The sequence below is a fragment of the Palaemon carinicauda genome, chromosome 20 (assembly GCF_036898095.1).
Source record: "Palaemon carinicauda isolate YSFRI2023 chromosome 20, ASM3689809v2, whole genome shotgun sequence".
Lineage (NCBI taxonomy): Eukaryota > Metazoa > Arthropoda > Malacostraca > Decapoda > Palaemonidae > Palaemon > Palaemon carinicauda.
In genome coordinates this window covers 68,180,271-68,199,506 of record NC_090744.1, presented here as the reverse complement: position 1 = coordinate 68,199,506, position 19,236 = coordinate 68,180,271, and the positions used below count along the sequence as shown (strand labels likewise).

Genomic DNA, 19,236 nt, shown 5'->3' with positions numbered 1-19,236 from the left:
TATGTCATTTGCATCAACCACATGCCCATAGTGCATGCCTTCACTCGACATTCCAAACCTAGTCAGCCTGTCAACGCCAACATCTCTCAGCCATGGCTGAATACAATTGTACCCTTCAACAAGTCTCTGGCAAAATGAATTCCGTTGTTGATGCCCTATCAAGAAGTACATTTAATCCCAGTCACATGTGATTGGATTACAATGCTTTGGCAGAAGCACAATAAAAAGATCCAGGGTACCAAGCATGTAGGACATCCTGCACGGCCGTCCGTTGGGAATAGGTCACCCTTATCGACTCTAACGTCACCTTCCTCTGTTACATCAGTATTCGTCGACAACCACCATGAATACCTGCTCCCATTATCCGAAATGTGTTTAATTTCATTCATGGCCTTTCATATCCCTCTTACCGATCTACGGCACAGCTACTGAATACGAGGTTCCTTTGACACAGCATTATGAACGATGCTAAAAATTAGGTCTGATCCTGTATTTTATGCCAAACTTACAAAGTACATCAATGCACAGAGTCAAGAGGGGGCACCTTTCCTCAACATCATTATCGTTTTGAATACATTCACGTCGACCTAGTAGGTCCCTTACCCAAATCACAAGAACGTTCTTACCTGTTCACCATCATCGACCATTATTTGTTGGCCTGAAGCCATTCCCATGGGAACTGCGATATCGATCTTATATCTATCTACCTTAATCTCATGGTGGATAGTGAGATTTGGTATCCCTGAGCATGTTACTTATGACAGGGGTACCACTTCCACCTCTCAATTGAGGACACCGTTAGTGAATCTCCTGGGTATCAGTCTGTAGCAGACAATCTCCTACAACCCCGCTGCCAATGTGAAGGTTAAACATTTTCCTCACACCATGAAAGCAGCTTTGATGTCACACTACAATGACTCCAACTGGTTTACGTAGCTTCCTTGAGTCCTCCTAGAACTAAGGGGCTCCCCAAAAGATGCCTTGGATGTCTCGGCAGTTGAAATGGTGTATGGTAACCTGTTGATCTTCTTTGCCAAACTTTTTCTGTCTGCAACCTCCTCCGACAATCACCAGCGCCTAAGTCATGTTGCTGGAAAACTTATTCCATGCCTCCAGACTTACAATACCCCAGTTAAGATACAATTACCGATAGATTTGCACATTTTCCTGTGCAACAACACTAGCAACCGACTGCTAATGCCCCCTTACACAGGACCATTCCTCATGATCCGTTACAATCTGAAGGCTTTCATATTTAACATTGGTGGCAAACAAGACTGGGTATCCATTGATAGCCTAAACCCTGCAAATTATCTGCAAGATGATCCACCTATGGTTTGCTTCTCCAGAGCAGGGCACCCTATTTCACATTTCTGTCTTTTCATGGGGAGAGACATGTTCCGAACGTGTTTCACACAAGCTCGTACACTGTAACAGTATAAATTTTTTGTGTATATCATGCTTGCCTCCTCACTGTTAGCAGAACATGTTTAAGCCTGGCCTTGCATGAAAAAGTCTGTTCGATTTTTTGTGACGTTCTTCTTCAGAACATCTTTTATATAAACTCACTATATTGTAGAATAAAGCGAGTTGCATTCATCTCACCTATCAGTTTTAATCTAATTGCTCCCTTGCAAAAGGACCTAGTTAGCGTATACCAATGAATGGTCCAGAATTAATAGAAGAGAAAATAGTAAGTGTAAGGCAAAAAAGTTAAAGTAAAGCCGTTGGCAATAATTGAGTAACAATAGAAATGTTATTGGCAAGTGGGAATTTTGTATTATGAAAAATTGTAGAATTGGCAAAGTTCATAACAGCATACATTTCAAAAGAGATTTACAGATCAATCTTCATTGCTATCTCCAAGAAACCAAATGCCGTTAAATGCAGTCTAACACAAGACCATCAGCTTAATGAGCATAATGAAAAAGAATAATAATATTTAAAGCAATATCGAAAAAGAAAAAAAAAAGTAAGCAAGAAGTTGCATAAGAACACTGGAGTTACAGAAGGGAAATGTACCAGAAATACAATATTCAATACGTGCATGTTATCAGAGAGGGCAATAGAGGCACAGAAAGATGTTTTTATGTGCTTTATAGACTATAAAAATCCATTTAATAAAGTTAAACACTCCTAACTTTCATAAATTTTAAAGTGCTTACATATTGACGCCAACAACATTCAGCTAGTTACGAACCTTTATTATAGTCAGGAAGCTACAGGTAATTTCGAGAATAATTTAACACCATGGATAGAAAATAAAACGAGGGGTAAGACAAGGATGTGTAATGTAACCCAACCTCTTCTATCTATGGGATAAATTATAATGAGAATTATATCAGGAAAAAAAGGAAAATGAGTTGGAGAAGAAAATGTAGATAATATTAGATTTACAGATGACACTTTGATAACAGCTGGCTAAGAAGAGAAACTCCAAACACTTCTTGTCGCGTTAAAACCCAGCGTAAAAACATGGGACTAATAATCAATATAAAGACAATGTAAGTGATTGTAGCAGAATAAATGGTGGAACCTCCTAATTGCAACATCGTAATGGACGGAGTGACAATAAAACAAAAAAATACCAATACTAATAGCAAAAGCATTCATTCAAAAGTCTGAAAACCCTATTGTCAAAGAACAGGGTAGGGATTCAGACAAAGGTCAGATTATTAGAATCCTGTGTACTCGTATGGTTCACATTTGCATAAGGCTCAAAGCCATGGGCATTAAACAAGACATTGAAAATTCAAATAAATGCAACTGAATTATGGTTTTACAGAAGAATGTTGAAGATCCCATGAACTGAGAGAGTAACCAATGAGCAGGTATTGAGAAGAGTGAATCAGAAGAGATCACTTTTAAAAATGATAAGGAGGAGGCAGATGGAATTTCTGGGACATGTAATGAGAAGAGAAAAGGTCAAAGTTTTGGGCCTTACGGGAAAGCTAGATGAAAAAAGGGCCCGAGGTCGGTAAAGGATAACAGTTTTTGGAGAGTTTACGAGAGGATGAAAGTGAGAATCTAACAACCTGATAATTTATACAGCGAGCTAGAGTCAGACCAGTAGTCAGTGGGCTAAGGGAGCTCACCTTGCACCTCCCCTTAAAATTGAACTCCAGATGTTAAAGGTTCGTTTTATGGTTCTTTTATTAATTAGATAAATAAAAATACTCAGGGCGAATTGGTCAGCGGAAACGAAAACAAAAGGGAAATCTCAACAATATTTATTTACAAAGAAAAAAAAACACAACAATTTAAGTCAACCTTAAAAAAACAAGGGAGATGAAAACTAATCCTCAAACTAATCCTGTAGGATTCCTACAAACTAAGAAAACTAAACCCTAAACAAAAACAAGAAAAAAGAACGAACGCAGTAATAACACTCATATTAAACAACATATAATAACTAACTGGCCAGATCAACAACAAAACCCAAATACCTATTACTATAAGAAAAGGGAGGAAGGTGGAGGAAAAAAAGTGAGAAAACACTTAAAATCATACCTAAGAAATACAGACTAAATTTCACAAGGTAACCGATATATAAATATATATACATATAAAAAAAAGGAATGAATAAATACACACATACATATACACAAAAGAAAAAAAAATAAATAGTTTCTCACACTAGTCAGGTGACACAATATTACACAAAAAAAAAAAAAAAAAAAAAAAAACTCCAAAATCACATCTCCCACGGGAAGGCCATGGTCCAATACATCAGTATTAAAACATCCAGTAGGGTAGGAGACATCCACAGGTACCGGGAGTCTCAAAGTGGTCCTGCTCGACAAGAAAACCAAAGTTATTTTCCTACCTGGAGTATGACTCCCTACGAGCCTTCTAAGGAGCCAAATTGCTCACTCTGCAGCTGAAGAAAATACGTCCAGCAAGACGTTCAGAACACTTACAAATCTTCCTTGAAGTAGTAAGAAAGAAGAGACGCTCCACACCTCAAGGGAAGGTTCCCACTAAGGTGGCCAAAAGTGACGGAGTCGCAGGTGACAAGGTCACCAACAGAGACGACGTGGTCACACAAAGTGGCGAGGACAAAGGGTCACACAAAGTCGCAGGTGGCTAAGGTCCACCTACGAAGAAAAGCTTCACAAACAAAAATATAGCCAGCTGCTGAAGTGACCAAAAGCAATGTCAGGACCGATCTAACTGAGACCGATCATCGTCCTCTAAACGTTACTTCACAGGCGTCATGCCGCACTAAAAAAAAAAAATACACGACCGTTAACAAGATAGTTCAAACGATTTAATTGAGGGGGGAGGAGGTGAGAAACAACAAAATAAAATTACACAACTTTAATTTACTTTAAGAAATAATGGAAACCACTTAAATCTAGAACAAGGTTGACTTAAATAAATCAGAAAATTACGTTACTCTAATACCTTACTCCCCGAGACAATTTTTTTTTTTTTAAATAACTAAAACATAGAACCTGAAAAATAGGAACAAAAAATACAAGACAAAGGTTACTAGCCTGAATAGTAAAACTAGATTTAAACAGCAAAGACAAAATATAGTATAAAGTAAATAACTTAAGATTAACCAACACCAACAAGTAGAGTGTCTATCCTAACCGAAACTTCATATACCATACAAAACAAATCAACGTCAAATTAGGACAATACCTACAAAACTCGCCAAAAATCAAAGAAGGAAACTTACATAAACACACTTCAACTTATAGTGTACCTAAAACAGTTTTTATACAAACATACTGGAGAAACGAACAGGGCTACCACTGTTTACACAGCTATTTAGGTACTGATTTTTCTATTTCAGGGTGTTTTAAAAATTAGCGTCCAGAAAAGCATTGGATTTGGAGAAAATCTGGCTTTCCCGTGCAATTTCAGTATGATTTCTGTTTAAGTAAATTGGAGATCAAGGAGGATGAATTAGTAAAATATTCGCAGTCCAAATCACTAGCCTAATCTATGGTAAAAGTTCTGTATATCACTCCTTTCTGGTAACGTTTTGAATTTTTAGAGGCGCAGCCAGAGGAAAGGGGACTACAATGGCCATATCCCCCAATTGACAGAAGAAAAAAAAAATAATTAAAAAATTAATAATAATTGATAATGAAAAATTTGTATTTGTATGATTACAGACAGTTGTACATCTTCATTATGGCATCTCGTGAACCTGATGTTGGAAAAATAAATAATTAATAATAATAAAAAAAAATAATAATAATTGATAATGAAAAATTTGTATTTGTAGGATTACAGACAGTGATACATCCTCATTATGGCATCTCGTGAACGTGATGTTGGACGTTCTTATGCGAGTGGGTCACAGAAAAGAAAGAAGAAAATTCAAGAAGAGGAACAGAAAAAGAAAGATGTAGGAAGCTGCAGAAAAATCACAGACATGCTCACGAAAACAGTTTCTGATGTTACCAGTACAGTTGAATCTGCAGATACGTTAGATCATACAGGAAGCCCTCCCTCCATTATTTCGCAGCCAGCATCTACTTCTTTTGTGTCTCCTCTCAATGTGACGGACATTTCATCCACAGGATTTGTCTTAAAAGATCCTGCCTCATGGCCAAATGTAATCCCAGATTCTCTTCGTAATGCTTTCATTGCAGAAAACTTCAGTCAAACTCTGAACATTGACTTTAGGAAATCAGCAAGGATTTATGATGATGGAAATCGTCGTTGTTTAAAGTCATCTATGTTTTATAGGAAGCTTGCAAATTCAGAAACTGTGAAAAGATTATGGATGCTATACTCTGAAAGCTCAGGAAAAGTGTACTGTTCAGCATGCAAGCTATTTTCTACCAAAGAAAATGCCTTCACACAGGGGTTCAATGACTGGAAAAATTCCAAGCGTTTCGAGGAACATGAAAACAGCACCACTCACAGGAGCTGCGTTTTAGCCAGTGTATTTCGTGCACAGAAAAAAGGCTTATTGGATTCTCATTTGGAAAATCAAACTGAAAAAGAGCGCACTTATTGGAGAAAAGTTCTAGAAAGAGTTGTTGCTGTTGTAAAATTCTTAGCTCTAAAAGGACTTGCTTTCCGTGGAGAAAATGAGGTTTTTGGTTCAGAAAACAATGGTAATTTCCTAGGGATCATAGAACTGTTAGCACAATTCGATCCATTCTTAGCAAATCATGTGTCACGCCTTGGGAATGCAGGAAGAGGCACTGTATCTTACATGTCATCTACTATTTGCAATGAATTTTTATTGAACTGATGACTAAGAAGGTCCTCAATAACATCATAGCAGCTATGAAAACTGCAAAATACTTTGCAATAAGTGTAGATTCAACACCAGATATTTCACATACAGATCAACTGACATTCATTGTTCGCTTTGTCGACTCCAGTGGTAAGCCTGTAGAGCGCTTTATAAAATTCATTCCTTTTTCAGGCCATGATGGAGAAACAATGGTGAATGTAGTACTGGATACTCTGCTTGAACATGATCTCTCTATTATGGATTGCCGTGGCCAGAGCTATGACAGTGCAAGTAACATGTCGGGTAAATATAATGGATTGCAAGCCCATATCAAGCAAATCAACCCACTTGCTGAATATGTTCCCTGCTCAGCACATTCTCTTAATCTTGTTGGGTCATGTGCTGCGGAGTGTTGTGTTGCTGCAGTTTCATTTTTGGACTTTTACAAGCACTCTTTAATTTTTTCTCTGCTTCAACGCATCGGTGGAGTATACTCAAGTCAACCATTCATGGAGATGTCATCAAATCATTATCAACAACAAGGTGGTCAGCGCAGCATGATGCAACACATGCTTTGAAAGACAGCTTTGCTGAAATACGTTCTGCTTTGATCCAAATAGCAGCTTAGCATCAAAATTGGAAGATTTTAAATTGGCCTTACTCTGTGTGCTTTGGGACTGTATAGTAGAACGGTTAAATGCCACGAACAAGACACTTCAGAAAACTGAAATTGAATTGGCTACTTGTGCTAACCTCTATGCAGGCTTAGTGGAATTTGTAATCTCACTTCGCACTGATGAAGCTTTTGAAATGTTTGAAGAGAAAGCTAAACTGCTGGTGAAAGACTACAGTTACCGGGCTGATCACCAGCGGGCAAGGAAGAGGAAACGCAATTTTGAAGAGCCAGACAATGAAATTGTATTGCTACTAAGGCAGAAATGTAAGACAGCTACATACTTCGTCATTCTGGATTCACTGATTACAGAATTGGTGAAAAGAAAAGAAATCTACCAGAATCTCAATGACAAGTTTGGATTTCTGCTCAAAATTACTACTATGCCAGATGCAGAATTGAGAGAAGCTGCATTAAATTTACAATAATACCTTTCAGCAGATGTTCAGGACACATTTGTTGAAGAAATAGTTAATTTTTCTGGGTATATGAATCAGATTAAAGCTCCACCTGAAAAATGTGCGTCCTCAGCTGCTTTGAAACATTTAAGAAATGCAGGTATCTCAGAAACCTTCCCTAATGTTGACATAGTGTATCGCCTTTACCTAACACTTCCAGCTACTAACTGTGAAGGAGAACGTTCATTTTCTGTTTTGAAAAGAGTGAAAAACCAGCTCCGTTCAACAATGAGCCAAGACAAATTCTGTAACCAAGCCTTGTTGACCATTAAGTCTGATCTAACAAGAAATATTGATTTTCAGAGTATAATTGATGATTTTGCCAATATGAAATCCAGAAAGAAATTTATTTAAGAAGTGCCTGTGAAGTTGATATATGTACATGCATGATTTAATTATAATCACAAAAAGGGAATGTAGTGGTTATGTTGAATACCAAAGGTGTGTAAGATGCTTTAGTAACCTGGTTTATTTAAGAAGTGCCTGTGAAGTTGATATATGTACATGCATGATTTGATGATAATCACAAAAAGGGACTGTAGAGGTTATGTTAAATACCAAAGGTGTGTATGATGCTATTGCTTTAGTAACCTAGGATTCTTCTGTTTCTTTTCTTTAAACATATAATTAGATAAGCGTAATGGTAAATAATAATGAAAATGGAATTATTATGTTAAAGGAGATGGGTATAAGATGGCAAAGATTTAATTATCTAGAAATACTGTACTTTGAGTTTCTATTTTTGATATGAATGATTTACTGATTATTATAGGCTTAATGGCAAAATGTGATATAAACGGAATGATAACAGTAGCTGTGTTGAATGTGATAGGTGTAGGGTTATAAGTCATTACTTTATCTAACAATTCTTTACTTTCTTGAGTTTATATGATTTGATAGTCTTATGCATGATGCAATGATAACAATAATGGTCAGTGCTATATAAAGGGAATGATACTGCTGTAGTGGTTATGCTGAATATAGTAGGTACATGATGTCACTACTTTAATAGCCTAATCTAGTAATACTATGCTGTCTTGAGCTTATTCTCTTTAAAATGCATGATTTAACAAGATAGTTATAATGACTGTTGGTAAATGGTTTTGGTTGCCTTGATGTACTTTCCCTATCAAATTTAATCTAAATAGCCAGAATGTATTTGATTAGACCTTAAACAGGCCCACACCGACACCCCCCACCCCATCCCCAAGCTGGAAGGGGTTGCTTGCTTACCCGAAACTCAAAGGGGCCCCGCCAACCTGAATAGCCTAGGGCCTGGAGACTTCTTAATCCGACCCTGTCTATAGTCTTCAAAAATGTATGATAGCATTCTATATCTCTTTGCCCTCCTTGTGTTAGCAAACGTTTTTTATTTATGACATGTGATTTTTTCCGGCGTGACTTACGGGTGATTTTTGTCTCCTACGAGCTAGTCCATTAATACTATTAGGACTTATTATATACCAAAATAAAGGCCAAGAAAAGGACTTCAAAACAAGCTATCATATATTCTAATATCTCGTACACAGTGTTAGTTTGGAGCATATTTATGTTGAAATTAATTATTTTTTTTCAATGTAACTGGTAATTTTTCCTTATAGAAATAATATCATGTCTGGTATTTGTGATTCAACTTAACATTCATATTCTGTGTTTCAAGAGCTTTCTTTTGATACCAATATGTGATCCATAGCTATTATATTAAGAAAGTTATTTGATGTTAAAATAACAACTATCACGCTCCTGAATCATTCATTTACTGTATATAACAGTAACAAAAAATAACACATTCAGTTTCTATTCTTTAGATTACTTGTGCTGAGGGTAGATGCAGATGATAGTCCTGGAGGACAGTAGGTCTACTTTGTCAAGATGGACTCTACGAACGAAAAATACATTATCCACATTGAAACTTATGATAATGACCCAACAACACTGGTAACACCTAAGGACTATGACTCATGGTTGGTGCTTCTTGATGCAGCCCGAGTGAGGAATCATAAACCAATTCTCTAAATTGCAGAAAGTCTACATGAGCAGCAGATGCCCAACACTAAAAAGAGATCTGAATAACTTTAAAAGAAAATCAGCTGAAAATTCAGAAAACGATCCAGGCAGCAGTGAAGCAGCAAAGAGACATAAGAGAACCCATCTACATCCCGAGTATACCAGCCTTAGTGTATATTTTATGGAAAAGATAAATGTTTGAAAGGAACAACCACTCGTGAACATCTTATCCTGGCTAGGCAGTTAAGGGTTGATGAGAGGCTTCGACAGTGTGCAAGGGGAAAAGAAGATGACAAGATATCAGCAGCAACAAGTCGAGACATTGTTGCTGCAGAGGCTCATTACCACAATTCTTGCTACAGAAATTATTCCCGAAAAACAAAAAAGTCTCAAGAATCTAGAACAAGCAAGAATGAGAATGAATATGAAATAGCTTACAACGAGGTTGAATCTGAGGCTTTTGGTGACCTTTTTACATTTATAAGAAATGAAATGTTGCCTGATAAGCTAATTGTTCCTGTAGCCACACTTGCAGCTAGAATGGAGAACTTCATACATTCCAGAGGTTACAGAATGAATGAATCCACCAAGAAACACATCAAACGGAGACTGGACTCAGAAGTTGGAGACATTATTCACATTTATAAGGATGAAGCAGGAAAGTTGTTAGCAATTCCAGACAGCATTACAATGCAAGACATGGTCCTTGAAAACAAAAATCTTCGAAATGAATTGAAAACTCCGAGATCAAAATCTAGTGACATAAAGTGCATCATTCACCAGGCATCATCTTATGTTCGGACATCAATACAGGAAAGCTGTTTGCCATCTCCGTGGCCCTACCATCCATCTGGTCTTAAAAACAAGTCCATGAATTTGCCATGTCTGCTTCAGCAGTTATTGACTGGTATTCTGACTGGAGAACCTGAAAAAGAAAACCCATCTCAAAGAGTGAAACTTCTAATCAGGATCTAATATATGCCACAACACGAGGAAATCAGAAACCTCCAAAACATCTGTTGCTTCCATATGCTGTCAAAACATTAACAGGAATTACTGAATTGATTCGGATGCTAAACAGACTTAGACATGGGATCTTTTACTCACAGCTTGAACAAAATGACACAGCACTTTGTCTGCAAAAACTAGCTGCAGCACAGAACCAAACGGTAGTCTTACCTACTCCTTTGCAGCCATATATTTTCACAAATTTAGCATGGGATAACATCGACAGACTCGAAGAAACTTTGACAGGTCAGGGAACTCCTCGTGTTAATGGCATTGCTGTGCAACGCAAAATAATTGGGCCTCTTCTCCCAAAGCCTGCTCTTCCAGTTATTGATAAGCAAAAACAAAGGATTATTTCTACACAGCACACAGAACTGGAAACCTACATTGCTGGAAAGAGAGTAGGTCCACAACCTTTGCCACCAAGAACGAGTAATAAAGATGCTGATGAAGCTGCAGAATCTGTTCGGAATAATAATTCAATCTGGATCATTCTCAGACAATCAAATATGGAAAATAAGAACATCCCAAGTTGGACAGGATTTAACATAAACATGAGAAAGGATATCTCCATTAAAGAAGACATCCTTTGCTACCTTCCCACTATAAACGCCCCTGCAACCGAGCTCACTACAGTTTTTGAAATCCTGAATCAGTCCGAGGCTATCCTAACAGAGTTGCAGCTACCAGTTATTGTCATTGTCGTAAATCAATCCATTTTTTTAAAATTATCAGAGATTGCTTGGAGACACAGAGTTAAATATGCCAATGTCATAATTAGTTTGGGAGCATTTCATACCATCTGCAATGCTCTGGCTGTCCTAGGCAGGAGGTTTATGGATGCTGGCTTACGTGACCTATGTATAGAATCGGGTGTTATTTCAGAAGGTTCAATTAATGGTGTTCTTGAAGGTAGAATGTACAACCGATCTGTCAGAGTTCATAAACTTGTGTATGAAGCTCTCATGAGATTGATCTGGGAACAGTTTATGTCTCAATTGGACGAAAATGAACATGTGTACCTGAGAGTTCAAAATACCTTATCCCAGTTAACTAACAAAGACCTAAACCAGAACGATATTGGCAACTTGTTAGTGACTCAAGACTTTAAAGACCTCAAAATAATGTGGTCACAGTTTCTTAACCATCTCCGCAAGTCGAATGGTGATCTGTCTGTATTTTAGATGTCCTACATTGACATAGTTGAGGACATTATTCTTGGCTTGCTACGTGCATCCCATGAAGGCAACTGGGAGCTCCATCTGCATGCCATCAGATCACTGATTCCCTGGTCATTTGCATATGACAGAACCAACTATGCCAGATACCTCCATGTGTATTATGCCCAGATGTCAGCCCTAAGTGAGACACATCCAGAAGTGTATGAAGCTTTCAGGGATGGTTGCTTTTCTGTCCAGATGTCAAGCACTAATCCTTTTGGCCATCTTCCAGAAGATCAGGCACTCGAAGTTACAGTGAACAGAGACACTCAAACACCAGGAGGCACAACCAGATTTAGTCTGAAGTCAGGGGCAGTCAAATGCTATTACATAACTTCTGAGCACAGAAGTGCATTCTTAGGTCAGTTAACGGAAATTTTCAAGTACCCCGGGGGTAAAAGGGTTAAGAGACATGGTTCACGAGAATAAATCAGATGCAGTTCATTATGATCTCCAGCACCCAAGATCTGAGAAAGATGAGGAAGCAATTTTGGGAATAGTTAGTGCAATTGAAAGCTGAGTAAACACATTTCCCAGTCAACAGGACATGATGAGCATCTCAACAGCAAAGACTGCCACTCTAGAAGTTGCTTCAGATTTACTTAAAGCTCTAGATGTTGGAGAGAAGTGTTACACCAAGTTTAAGCAAGAAAGACTAGATTTTGATCCCCCTGTTACACATTTCTCTGATACTGTCAAGCTCAATAAACTGAAAACCTTTAGCCACATGTGCAGGAAGAAAGAAGTGAAGACTCATACCGGAAGAGCAGTGATATTGAAGGCAGACAGGTCATTGTTTGGGAGAATGATTGTAATTGCCCAAAGTCAAAATCTTCAAATGGCATATATATTGTCCTATTCTCTTGGACCAATGCCACGGGCATTAGCAACCCCTGAGGGTTTGCCAAGGAAGACAAACAAGGCAATCCTCGCTAAAGCATTGTACAAGGATGTCACACCAGAGGAGAAAATGCCCTTAAATTCGGCTTCTGTAATCGATGGCATGATGTTAGCACAAAAGGTGAAAGTGGATCAGAACACTTTTGGTGACATTGCTCAAACAGTCTTTGCTATGGTAATGAAAGAGGGAGGCTCTAGTCAGAGAATTGATATTGTGTTTGATCAATACCATCAACTATCCATCAAATACTCAGAAAGAAGTGTTAGAGGAGAACAGCATGGATCTAGTCTTCAAAATATTACACCAAATCAGCTTAGCCGTAAGTGGAGGTCCTTTCTGAATCAGTGTCAATAAAACTAACTTTATAACTTTTCTTGAGAATGAGTGGAAGCAGCAACATTACAGAAGCAGGCTATAGCAGAAGGTTATGTTTGTCACAGATGCTGACCAGTGCTTCAAGATAACACAACATGGAAGTGAGATGGTAACGGATCTATCGTGTACTCAAGAAGAAGCCAATGACCGTCTTCTCTTACATGCTGCACATGCTGTAAAGCAAGGACATTCAACAGTTTTTATCAGCTCCGATGATACGGATGTGCTCATCTTGCTCGTGGCTTTCAAGAATATCATCTGTGGTCATCTGTATCTGAAATGTGGGATTAAGACACGAACAAAGATTCTATCAATTGACAAGGTTACTGCTACACTTGGTGCTGATATTTGCAAAAGACTAGTTGGAATGCATGCTTTCACAGGCTGCGATAGTGTAAGTGCATTTGCTGGCAAAGGAAAAACAAGCTCACTCAAATTAATTATCACAAATAAAGATGTACTAGATGCATTTATGGAACTTGGCAGTGAATGGGACCTTTCTCAAGAACAGATGGAAAGACTTGAAGCAGTTACTTGTCTCATCTATGCGGCCAAGACACCTTGTGTTCATGTAAATGCTCTGAGATACTATCTCTTCTGTGCAAGGAAAGGTGAGATAGAAAGCCACCAACTGCCTCTTAGCAGAGACTGCTTGAAACAACATGCACAATGTGCCAATTATCAGTCTGCTATATGGAGACGATGTCTACAGCAAAATCCTCACATTCCAAATCCTGTAGGCCATGGTTGGAAGCTGGAAAAAAGAAGATGGAAAAGACCAGCTAGTTATTAAATGGATGGATGGACAACCTGTTCCTAAGACTCTGCTTGATCTTTTGTCTTGCAAGTGTTCTAAAAAGTGTGCCATACCAAGGTGTGTATGTCTGGCTAATGGACTAAAATGCACCAACATGTGCAAATTACAAGACTGTGAAAATCGGGTGTCAGGTAGTGCGGATGATGATAATAATGATGAAACAATGTTGGAAATGGAGAATTTTGAAGACTACTGAACTTAAAATACCTTATCTGGACAATAATATTAAGTGTATTGGTGGTGTAATGGTCTACATGGTTATAATGTAATACAGTATGTATATATTGGATTTAGTGTTCATAGCTTTTTTAATACAAGTATTGCAATTGGTGTTATGTAATGCACATTTAAATAATTAATTTTAGATTCTAATCTCTACAGTTGCTATATTCACATTTTATGATATGAATTTGATCTCTAACCCTGTATTCCCATTTTCAACATTTTAGTTTATGCTCATCAAAAAACAATATTTGATCGTAGTTGCTTTAAGATTCAATAACTTTCTTAATATAATAGCTATGGATCACATATTGGTATCAAAAGAAAGCTCTTGAAACACAGAACATGAATGTTAAGTTGAATCTCAAATACCAGACATGATATTATTTCTATAAGGAAAAATTTCCAGTTTCATTGAAAAAAAAATTCATTAATTTCAGCATAAATATGCTCCTAACTAAAACTGTGTACAAGATATTAAAATATGTGATAGCTTGTTTTGAAGTCCCTTTTTTGGCCTTTATTTTGTTATATAATAAGTCCTAAAAATATTAATGGACTAGCTCGCAGGAGACAAAAATCACCCGTAAGTCACGCCGGAATAAATCACATGTCATATATAAAAAACGGTTGATAACACAAGGAAGGCAAAGAGATATAGAATGCTATCATACATTTTTGAAGACTATAGACATTGGTCTTTCAGTTAATTACTATGAGATTTCCTGCCCCAAAATGGTACCAAGGGCCAAAATTTTGAGACCAGGCTCATGGACTAAAACTTCCAAGCACTAAACATACGTTTTCTCAAATCATCCACAAATTCTCCCACTTTGATATCATCCTTTCGATTGGCCCCTAATGCTTCATAAAAATGTCCAAAGGGCCACGGACTTTGTGCCTAAAAATTAGTTCGAAGGGAGCTACACCTGTGGAGGCATTGGGATGATTCCTACGTGCAAAGAGTGCTAGCGGAAGTGCTTTGTCCCACTCACTACCATGTTCATAACAATTTTTTTTTCAAATTAGATTTTAAAGTTTGGTGAAACCTCTCCACCAAACCTTGACTCTCCGGATGATACGGAACGCTTGTAATATGCTGAATGGCCAGTTCAGTACATTTAGCTCTAAACATTTTACTCGTGAAATTCGTACCACAATCGGTCTGAATAACACGAGGTAGACCGTACCTGGAAAAGAATTCAATTAATTTTTCAAAAACTACTTTAGAGGTTATTCTTCTCAAAGCGAAAGCTTCGGGAAATCTGGAGGCTCTATCCATAATTGTCAATATATAAACATAACCAGATTTAGTTTTCGGTAAAGGACCAACCACATCTATTACCAATTCCGAGAACGGCTCTACGATGGCAGGAATAGGATTTAAAGGAGCCTTTGGAATGATTTGATTTGGTTTTCCCATTACCTGACAAACCTCACACTCTTTCACAAAACATTTTACAGACGGTTTCATCCCAGGCCACCAAAAATATCTAGCCAATTTACGGAAAGTTTTCCATACCCCAAAATGACCTGGAAGGAAGTTATTGTCAGCAAGACTTATTACTGATACACGGAACTGAGAAGGGACCACAATTTGTTCGATCCGAGAAGTCTTGCTCAGATCATCAGTCGAAGGTCTACTAAATCTGTACAGTACACTAAATTATTAATTAAACCAAACTGAGGCTTAGTCAGATCATTGATATCACCTAACTCCAAAATTGAATTCAGTTTTCTGGGCCTCAATGAAAGCCGAACCATCCCAATCAGGTTTCAGAGTATTAATAATAATATGATTATCAGTACTAACTACAGACCCGGATCTTTCTACATCTACTTCTAAACTATTAAGTAATAATTCATCATTATTTGATTCAGCAGCTCTGGCTGTGGCATGGGTTGTTACAGAAACTGGATGGGCATGAACAGACAACCTTAAGGTATCCAGAATTCTAACTTCTGGAGCGAATATCCCTAAATAATCTCACAGGGATATCGCATAATATCAGAGGACGTATTCTTCACACGTCACATAGCTATCTTCACCCCAAACAGTATTAACGCTTCGAGGCGGTATAGTGACAAGAATCTGAAACGAGAATGAAAAGAGAGCCGTTCATAAGGCATCTCTCCTATTCCGTTTCCAGTGTGTATCTGATGAAGGCGGTAGCGCCCTCTTTATTTCTTGTAGCGATATACAAGGTGTTACATATACTGTACTATAGGGAGGGGTCAACAGGCCCTTTTACAATAAAAGGAAGGACGAGTCCATCAGGACGACATGGCTACCTCACCCAAAAATAGATTTTTCGCTTCGCTCAAAATCCGTTTTTTGGGCTCAGGCCATGTCGTCCTGATGGAAGTTTACCAGAGCATTACTGTATCTGCGGATTCTCAATCAGTGCCGTACTCTCAAGAAAGTATTTTCCTGGTCCATCTAGACCTAGAGACCTATGATGTTACCGTCATACATCATTTCATCTAAGCATGAACTATGTTAGTGCTTCCTGCCCCCTACAGGGAAGAGTCGTACTAGACTCTGGAAAAAGTCTCGAGGAGAACATAAAAATTTATGGATGACAAAATGACAAGCTTGTATATTGGTCTCGCCTTATACAATATAAAGCAAAGTTTGTATAAGAGTCACCAATGTCAGTATGAATTTGTGACACCTTCCCCAATGTGACTACTCTTATAAACTATTGGATAATGGTTGTATCCGCATAGGAACAAATTTTGCCTCTTTGCCACCAACCTGTTAGGGTACCACGTCAACCCTTCTAAGGAAGGGTTAGAGTGAGTGGACTTTATCTTGAATCAGGGAACAGTCTCGAAAGACATACCATGATAAAAATATCCATATTTTAATCTTAATGTTCAGTACGTTTCTAATAAAATTTGATAAACGTACATATCAGATCAACATTTATAAAATTTATAAAATGTGGATTATATGCGTTAAAGCATAAAGAAAAACAGTCAACAGAAAATTTTGTTTCTACTAGGAAACAGATTTGCCACTTCAATTGAATTATCAATAATAATGATATAGTCCGTATACTGTTTATATACACTAGCGTAAAAAAACGCTTGGCACAAGTGTCCGTATTATGCTATAGATTACCGACGTCAATGGAACAGTTCGTAAGGACACTTTCGTGGCCTATCGCACATCTTGTAGTAACAGACAGTGACTACACGCGCACCCTCTTAATTAATCGTCCCAAGTTAATTACACTGTTCCTCGCAGACTTAAAACAGAAGGTTAAAGAATTCTACCTGCTGCTACCACAGATCTCATAAGTTGCTCCACTTGCTTCGCATAGTGCATAAAGAACGCCTTGGATGACTACCAGTCGGTGTGCAAACAAGGATGTTCAAAGTCCATATAATTAAAGAAATTTTATGGAAGAGGCAACTTTCCTCGGATCATGACTAACGGGTGTACTGTCTGGATCCGTTCTGCGAATAACACGGGTGAATTTCGCCCTTAGTTATAGATAACTTTGAACCCAGGGTTTCTCTTCTGAACAGCTGTCCTCCCATAAAGTCTGAAGTTCTATGAAGATAGACCTTTAGGCACTCCACTGGACATAGAGATGCATCTTCCTTCAGAGGGCAGATTCTCTAGGGACCCCACCTGTTGGTGGGTAGCTTGTTCCTGGTAAGAAACGTTGGGTCTGGAAATAGATTCAGTTCTCCCTCCAAGAACTGGACGTGGCCTTCCTCTCTAGAGAGAGCCACTATTTCACTAACTCTGGCCCCCAAAGCAAGTACAAACAGAAATATGACTTAAATTCAAAACCTTCTAAGCAAATTCCTCATTGTTCATTATTTATACACAAATGAGGAATCATATCTAATGACCATGCAAAGGGTCTTTGGAAGCGCTGAAGAGCTAGTTCATTAAGAACGTCGTTAGAAAGGTCAACCTGTAAGGCATATGGTATCTGACTTATCAAGGCAGGCTTGAACAATAGAATTGTGTTGGCTGCTAAACCTTGCTCATGAAGGTGAATGAAGAATGATAAATAGGAATCTGTCGGGATTTCTTTCAGTTTCTTCGCCTTGACAAAGGATAGCTATTTCTTCCTTGAAGCCTCATAATGTCTTCTGGTTTCCTCCAATAGTCTAAACTGACTTTTAAACACCGAATCTTTTTCTCATCGTTAAGGAGAGAAAATCATGAGATGTAGGTTCCGTGTTTTCTGTGATGGAGCGAAGACAGTCGTCTTCTGTACTCGCTGAGACAGGGATGGATCTGGTAGCGGTACGAATTTTAGTTGTAGTTCCAATGCCAGAGGGAACTACACGCTATTTGGCCACTTGTGGGCCACTATTGCTGCTTTCCCTTTGAAGGATCTTAGCTTATCGAGGACCTTCAAAAGGAGGGTGTTCGGAGGGAACAGATAGATACTGGACCATCTGTTCCAGTTCAGGGACATAGCGTCCACTACCTCCGCTAACGGATCCTCGTAAGGGGACACGTAACGATCTATTTTCTTGTTGTCTTTTGTCGCAAAGAGGTCTATCTGCAGCTCTGGGACTTGACTCGAGATGAAGGAGAACGATCCTGCGTAAGGAACCATTCTGACTCTATAGGTGTAAACCTAGATAGAGCGTCCGCTGTCACATTGCGGAACCCTTGAATGTGAACTGCTGACAGGTGCCATTTCTTCCTTTCCGCCAAACGGAATATGGCCAACATCACTTGGTTGATTTGAGGTGACCTCGACCCTTGTCGATTCAGGCATCTCACTAGCACCGCGCTGTCTAGAACCAGTCTTATGTGGGTTGAATGGCGAGGAGAAACTTTCTTCAGTGTCAGAAGTACTGCCATGGCTTCTAGAAAGTTGATGTGAAATGACTTGAAAAGATTGGACCAAGCTCCTTGGACTCTCATCTGATGAGAGTGGCCTCCCCAGCCTTCCTTTGAAGCATCTGTGTGGATGGTTACTGACGGGGGAGGAGGTTAAAGAAGTATTGATTTCTTCAATTGCTTGGCATTGGACCACGGCTTGAGACGCGTTCGCAGTCGAGTCGGTGATGGTCTTATTAGATCTCTTCGCGCGTTTGATGCGTATTTTCTCCAGACTCCTGTTACATCCTTAAGCTGTGCTCTTAGCAGTGGATCTGTTATCGATGCAAACTGTAGAGAGCCCAGCACTCTCTCCTGTTCGCGTCTTGATATCCGTTTGGATTTCAATAGTTTCTCGATAGATCCTGCTATTTCTTTCCTCTTCTTACTAGGAATGGAAAGCCGATGTGACTCCAAATTCCAGTGGATTCCCAACCACTGAAATTTTTGAGCTGGAGAAAGACGAGACTTTTTGATGTTGATCTT

The 19,236-nt window shown here is 38.5% G+C and overlaps 1 protein-coding gene across 1 annotated transcript; it reads left to right on the top strand.

Moving 5' to 3' along the window:
• Positions 1-5,269: 5,269 nt before the first annotated feature.
• On the top strand, positions 5,270-6,223 carry LOC137659861 (zinc finger MYM-type protein 5-like). Its single transcript, XM_068394642.1, has one exon. The coding sequence runs from the start codon at positions 5,270-5,272 to the stop codon at positions 6,221-6,223; it is 954 nt and encodes a 317-aa protein (XP_068250743.1).
• The last annotated feature ends 13,013 nt before the right edge of the window (positions 6,224-19,236 follow it).